The sequence below is a fragment of the Phragmites australis genome, chromosome 18 (assembly GCF_958298935.1).
Source record: "Phragmites australis chromosome 18, lpPhrAust1.1, whole genome shotgun sequence".
In the NCBI taxonomy this organism is placed as follows: Eukaryota; Viridiplantae; Streptophyta; class Magnoliopsida; order Poales; family Poaceae; genus Phragmites; species Phragmites australis.
Window position 1 is genome coordinate 11057554 of NC_084938.1, and position 7449 is coordinate 11065002.

General features: G+C 44.0%; 1 protein-coding gene across 1 annotated transcript; it reads left to right on the top strand.

Annotated features, from left to right (window-relative positions):
- Positions 1 to 4231: 4231 nt before the first annotated feature.
- Positions 4232 to 7069, top strand: LOC133899221 (probable monogalactosyldiacylglycerol synthase 2, chloroplastic). Its single transcript, XM_062340195.1, has 8 exons — positions 4232 to 4568; positions 4715 to 4887; positions 5085 to 5246; positions 5338 to 5479; positions 5567 to 5791; positions 5925 to 5987; positions 6079 to 6153; positions 6465 to 7069. Exons 1-8 carry the CDS (start codon positions 4302 to 4304, stop codon positions 6723 to 6725), a joined length of 1368 nt encoding a protein of 455 aa, XP_062196179.1. The 5' UTR covers positions 4232 to 4301; the 3' UTR covers positions 6726 to 7069.
- Positions 7070 to 7449: the final 380 nt, after the last annotated feature.

The following is a 7449-nucleotide window of genomic DNA, read 5'->3' on the forward strand; positions in this document are numbered from 1 at the left end:
CCCCATTGTTATCGATGACAAGTGCATATGCCTCCCAAGTATTCAACACTTGTATGCACACATTTAGGGGGAGTATATCCTTTAGGTTGTGATTTTGAGACTAACATGTGTTGCAAGTTATATCTTTTGTAGTCTCATAGAGCAATCTACAAGTCCCCAGAGGTATGCAATACTTAAAGGCTTCAATTAGTATAATTGTCAAATCATTTTGTTCATTTAAGCTACCTCCATGCATAATATAGCTTAAACTTCCAATCTTGACATATTGTCTAGTTGTACATATGATTCTTTCTTATGATGTGTATGAACATATATAGGGGGAGTTTAGACTATATTATATGAGTTTCATGAATTGTGATCTATATTCTTTTCATTTCAATTTCTTTCATTACAATTGGTATCATTTTTATTGAACCACAATTTGCGAAGCTCTTTTTCATGTGCTCTAACATTTTTTCCTTGAGTTCAACATGTGCTTATAACCTTTTTGGGAGATTGTTGACAAATGAGGAGAATTTGATGACCAAAGCAAAATGAACAATGTGGAGGAGATTATAACAACAAGCAAGATGTCTAGGAATGCCGAAGTTGATAAAGGGGAAGAAGAAGAAGATGGTAGAAACAACGTAAGGCACCTAGATTGACAAAAGAGAAGCTCTTGAATAGGTCGATCAAGAGAGATAGTGGCATTGAAGAAAGGAGGAGCCACAACAAAGGGGACTATGTAGTAAGAACATGCATCCAAGCAATGTAGTAAGCAGTAAAGCTTCATAGGGTCTTTTTGTCCAGGTGCTTGTAAACCAGAAAGATAATAGGGCGAAGGTCCCTTTTCTAGTAGGCGGAAGCTTTGTGCTCTTTTATGATATTGTCAAATGGTATCATTTATCATTTGCCACTTGTTTGGTTGTGTTGTCATCAATCACCAGAGAGAGAGAGAGAGAGAGATTGTAGAGAAAATAGTCCTATTAGGCTATGATTGTGATTTCAGTAAATAATGATAACATAGTCAATGGTACTAATATATTTGTTAAGAATATATGTTAGTAGGTATCATGGATGCAATAAATGAAGAAGACACTACAGCTGGGACAAAGTTAGGTTGAATCGGAGAAGTCCTAGGAGATTTGTTCTCACCGAAAGGTTCGATGTACTGAAGGCTATAATCATCAGAGTATTCTCAGCGGAGTAAAAAGAAGGCACTGATAGTCCAATGTTAAGACCCGTGCACTCACCGGAGTGTTTCTTCTCAGAAGGCAAAATGGAACAACCCACCGGATGGTCTGGTTATCAGTGAAAGATAAACACTGGATAAATTATTGCAGAGAGAGTTGCATGTGCTGAAGAGCAATGATTAGTTGGCTGGATGGTACGGTGTTTGGCTTGTGCACACCAAATGATCTCACCGGAGCATTCCTACCAGAGAGGATGCAGCTGTTCAAGAAGAAGAAGTATGAAGTCACCGAATAGTTTGGTGACCACAGAGATAGTTGCACCGAAGCTTTTCCAATGAAAAGAAGAGAAGATTTAACTCACCAGATAGTCCGGTGTGAATGAAATGAGCACTAGATTAATGCATCAGACCATTTTACATAGAGAGACTGCAAATGCGCAGCTTGGCTCATGATAACTCACTGGATGGTCCAGTGATAAGAGATGCGCATCGGAGGCTTCGCCGGAGCAATTTACACAGAAAAAATGCAAAGGCTCAGATGACTCAAAATAACTCACCGGAAGGTCCAGTGATGGATTTGAGTATACACCAGAGAATCTGGTGTTCAGAAGAAGTTTAAGTGGAGTTCCAACGGCTAGTATCCACTGATGTACACATCAGATGGTCCGATGGTTGTACTACTGTTATCATCAGATCATCCGGTGTTCACAGTAAAATTGAGCCATTAGAGCAATAGCTAGTCTGTGATTAAGTCTATAAATATCCTCCCTCCACTCAGTCATTTGAAGGTGTAGCATGCTGTCGGAGTCCAAGGAGCCCCATATACATTTGACAAGACATTCAAGCTACTAAAGTGCTTAAAGTGTTCATCCAAAGCAATTTAGCACACCATTAGAGAGTGATTAGTGTTATTTGGCTTAGAGAGAAGTATTGCTAGGTGCTACAACCTAGAGAGTGGATCAAGAAGTGATCCAACCATATACCAAGAGGTATGTTGGCGCTTTGGAGTCTTTGTGACTCATCGGTAATTTGTTGATCCTCTGACTTGGTGTGGAGCGGTGGCAAGCCATATATAAGGGGACACGAAGACCCTTGCCTTGGTGGCTTAAGCTCCGAAGTGATCACAGCGGTAAGAGACCAGAAAAGAGGCTTGTGGCTCATCCAGATTAAAGTCTTGTTTTGTGACTTGGTGGATCAATAGCCGTGACCGGGTGCCGACCGAAAGCATATCTTTGGTGGAGCTTCAACTTGAACTAGGGTGGCATTAATGTCATTGATACCATGGAAAAATTCTTGTGCCAAGTTTGCTCTCTCTACCTTATTTATGTTTTCGCATTTATCTACTTGCAATTTACCTTCTTAGATAGGTTGCAAACGTTTTGATCGGTAGAGTAGACACATTAGATAAATATAGAGTACATTTATATAAAAATTGAGATAGGTTTATCTTGTAAAGTCTTTAGAGACATTAGTTTCTAATTGTCCTAATTCACCTCTTCTTAGGACGCTATCGATCCTAACAATCTGTCACTTATAACTGATGCAAGGAGACTCATCACTTATGACCAGATAATAAGTGATGGATGTAGTTATAAGCAAAAAAAACCTGTCACTTATGACCAAGTAATAAATAACGACTGTAGTTATGACCCGTTGACAAGGTAATATGTGATAAGTGATAGGAATGATATTATTACCTGTCACGATGTTCTGTTATCAGTGACGCGTCAAGATCCGATCCTAACTCAAAGTTATATAAGTGACAGATCGTAAAATGCTTCGTCATTAAATTATGTATTTTTTATCTGTTTTTTACGTAGTAATTCTAATGTAATAATCCCCATACGATTCTAACTTCTGAGTGAAAATATATTCTGTGCTTGTGTTCATCCGTTGGTCTGTATTTGACTTCTGCGTTCCAGGAGAAGACCAAAATCATATTTGTTTACTGTCCTTAAAAAAAAATAGGGCTCCAACAGAAAGTGTACAGGCACCATAGCATAATCCCAGCATCTCCAACGGAATCAACCCCTCCGCCCCCCAAAAAAAAGGGAATCATCCCCTCCAGCCGGCGTCCGTGCAGCAAGGTGCCCCCCCCCCCCCTCCCCGGCTCATATGGCGCCCCGGGAAATAGTTTGCCCAGCCACTAATATCCCGCCACGTGCCCTCAACACCCATGCGCTGAGTGGTTTTAGCAACCGCGCGTGCCTTTTGCACTGCCCCCGTGGACCGTGGCCGAGTTGCCTTGGCCGCTTGTTCCTCGCAGCAAGAAACTCAACTTTGTCACGTATAGGCGCACACATTTGCTTAATTACAAGTCAGTCCTAATTTGTTAGTGGTGTTTGCGAGAAACTAAGAAACCAAGACGCACATGAACAAAGAGAGTTACTGTCTGCTGTGTTAAAGGGCAGGTCTTTTAACGAAACACGTTCTTGAAAAAATAAGGCAGACGGAAAAAATGTTAGCCATTCTAGACTATAATTCTTTTGAAAAAACTTTTTATAACTCGTATTGAGCGAGGAACCTCATGTTCTCTATAAACAATTAATAGAAAATGTCATGATCACATTATCTATCACCTCTGTAGCATGGCTGTCAATACTCAAAACCATACATTTCGCAGAATTTTCACACACATTCAAGCGGTTGTAATATGCGCCCATGCAAAATAAGCTTGTTACGTTTTCTATTATAGGCTCACTAGATTTCTTGTGAGCCCTACTAGGAGTTACTGTCTGGTGAGATCAAATTATTTTTAAGTTACAACTACAGTGATATGGAGGTAGTTCTAGTGGCCTAAAGTGAAAAATCTAATACTTTTACTTACATATTATTTGTGTTTTAAAATGTCAATCGTACATGAACTTGGACAATAATGTTGGTAACTAGAAAGGGAATATTACGTGTTTGATTCCGCGGGTTTGGGCAGAAATAAATAGGAAAATGACGAGGTGGTTAAGTGAAATAATCCATCGCAGGGCAGCGGTCACTGATAATAAAGAGCTCCTTCTCCCCTACCTTCCTCGCCACCTCCACCTTCTCTCCTCTCTCCTCCGCCCTCTCTCTGTGCCTGCAGAGCGTCGTGGGCGCGGTCCACGAGGAGCTCGTAGCCCTAGAACGCACCTGCGCCATGGTAACATCGGTCGTCTCTCCGCGGCGATCCATACGCGCCTTCTACGACGGCGCGGCTGGGGGCGGCGGCCTGCACGGGGACGGCCTCGCCGCCGCGCTCTCGGAGGAGGCCACCGACGCGGCCTCCCTCCCAGGCGCCCGCACGTCTGGCACTAAGGCGGCGAAGAACGTGCTCATCCTCATGAGCGACACCGGCGGCGGCCACCGCGCCTCAGCCGAGGCACTCCGAGACGCCTTCCACCTCGAGTTTGGCGACACCTACCAGGTGCATGCGCCGCACAATGCCCGCCGCTATTTTGTTTTCCTCTCCAGGATTGTTTCCTCAGCACCAAGAAATAGATGATTATTTTTTTCGTCTCTGAATTCGATCCATTTTGCTGTCGCTGAATTCGATCATTTTTTTCGACGCAGGTGTTCGTGAGAGATTTGGGGAAGGAGTACGGCGGCTGGCCTCTGAACGACATGGAGCGATCGTACAAGTTCATGATTCGTCACGTGCGGCTTTGGAAGGTGGCGTTCCACGGCACCTCCCCGAGCTGGGTGCACGGCATGTACCTCGCCGCGCTCGCCTACTTCTACGCCAAGTACGCACGCAGTACAACTTAAATTGATCACCCCATATTAGGTCGCTCAGTGTCAATGTCAATTCGGCAGCGGCAACATTGCCCGATCAGTATCGAGCTTTGTTGTTGTTGTTGTTGTTGATTTGTTTGGTTGATCACAAGAGAATTATCCTGATTAGTTAATTGTTCTGATCGATACGAATAATGCTCGGTTTTAGCGAGGTGGTGGTCGGGATCATGAAGTACAAGCCGGACATTATCATCAGCGTGCACCCGCTCATGCAGCACATACCGCTGTGGGTGCTTAAGTGGCAAAGCCTGCAGCCCAAGGTGCCCTTCGTCACCGTCATCACCGACCTCAACACCTGCCACCCAACATGGTAACCGCTGTGGTTGTCTTCTACGCAGCCCGAATTGGGATGCGTTGTGTGTGGTTTGACTCTTGAGTCTTGAAATACTGGGTTGGTTCAGGTTCCACCACGGCGTGACTAGGTGCTACTGCCCCTCGGCCGAGGTGGCCAAGAGGGCCCTGCTCCGGGGACTAGAGCCGTCCCAAGTCCGCGTCTTCGGGCTACCGATCAGGCCCTCCTTCTGCCGTGCCGTTCTTGACAAGGTCCGCGTGCAGCGAATTCAGTTAACTTTCTGAGCTGCACATTCTTGCATTGCCCGGGATGCCGGCTTAACTCTATTTGGTTCACAGGACGATCTCAGGAAAGAACTTGAATTGGATTCTAAACTTCCTGCTGTTCTACTGATGGGAGGAGGTGAAGGGATGGGTCCGGTGGAAGAGACTGCCAGGGTCCTCGGCGAAGAGCTCTATGATTACCGGAGACGCCAGCCAATTGGGCAGGTTGTGGTCATATGCGGCAGGAATCAGGGGCTGCGGTCCACCCTGCAGTCCCTGAGATGGGAAGTCCCTGTCAAGGTATCATATATAAATATGCCGAATCTAGAGGATGATGCCCAATTAGATGCGCATTTCAGATGGATACCTTTGCAGTTACTGTTTGGTTCTGGTTGTGAGTTGTGACTGACGTCTCAAGCTCTTTTGTCTTCAGATCAGAGGGTTCGAAAAACAGTTGGAGAAGTGGATGGCCGCTTGCGACTGCATCATCACAAAGGTTTTCTGTTGCCTATCATGCTTATGCCACTTCACTGTTTATTTCTGGCAGTGCTACTGTTTACTGATGGATATTTACCTGGCATTTGCAGGCTGGTCCTGGTACAATTGCAGAGGCGTTGATAAGAGGACTTCCTATTATCCTGAACGACTTCATCCCTGGACAGGTCTGTGGTTATCTCAGTATTGTGGAATGTTGAACCATCCTCCACAATTCCCTTAAGTGTGATTAATTTGGTTTACTGAGCCTAAGCAATGCTATACTTGAATTAACTACACTAGAATGAATGTATTTAATTTGTAGACTGAAAATTTATTTCTACGTTGTGTAGGCCATGTGAGAGTGATTGTTTATGTACTTTCAGTGACTAATCTTTAACCTTCCCAAAACTGTTTATTATGACCCCATGGAGCGCAGTAGACTGAATTTTTGTTTTGGTACGTAAGCATCACAAATCAGCTACTTTTTCTTATGCAGGAAGTTGGAAATGTGCCTTATGTCGTGGACAATGGTGCCGGGGTGTTCTCCAAAGACCCAAGGGAGGCTGCAAGACAGGTTGCCCGGTGGTTCAGTACAGATGTCGTTGAGCTCAAGAGATACTCCAGTAAGGCGCTGAAGCTAGCACAGCCAGAAGCGGTGTTTGACATCGTGAAGGACATCCACAAGCTCCAGAAGCAGCCAGCTGCGGTGACCCGGATCCCCTACTCCTTGACCTCATCATTTTCATACCATATATGAATTCAGGAAAAGTACTACAGATAAATATTATGCGAACTGGATATGCCTTGGAACTTTGATCTGCCTGCTGAAGAATCTGTATATGTAGGATTGACATTCTTTGGCCTTGGAGTAGCTCTTCTATAGTTCTGTCCATATATGTCAATGTAATAAGAATTGAAGTTATGGAGTTACCTGAGGCTTGTAGTTGCTGATTTAAGGGTCTTGTGGGAGAGAAATTACTAGAGAGCGTCTGTGGCCTCTAGTGATTTCAGTGATCTTTGTACAAGTGCCATATATAGAACTACAGTATGTAGCGAGATTATTTGTATTGGCAATGGGAATGTGCAATATATTTCTCGCTACTGGCTATTGTTTGGAAAGAAGATATATTGTGGTTTTGACTAAGAACGTAATACAGTATGTGAAAAAACGCTAAGGGTGACAGATCATAACGGATATGGGTGACGGGTCCTGCACCCATCACCTTAAACATATCATTGATGACTAGTCACCAATAAGGTTATAGGTGACGGATCATAACCGTGACCCGTCCGTCACCTATGATGGTCTCCTATGTAATGGGGAGAAGGATATAAGTGATGGGTAACCTCTTCACCTATGTACTGCGGAGAAAGACATAAGTGATGAGGAACCTAGTTATTGGTTACTTATGTTATACATAAGTAACTAGTTAATAAGTTACCCGTCACTTATACGAACACATAACTGACTGGTAATAAGA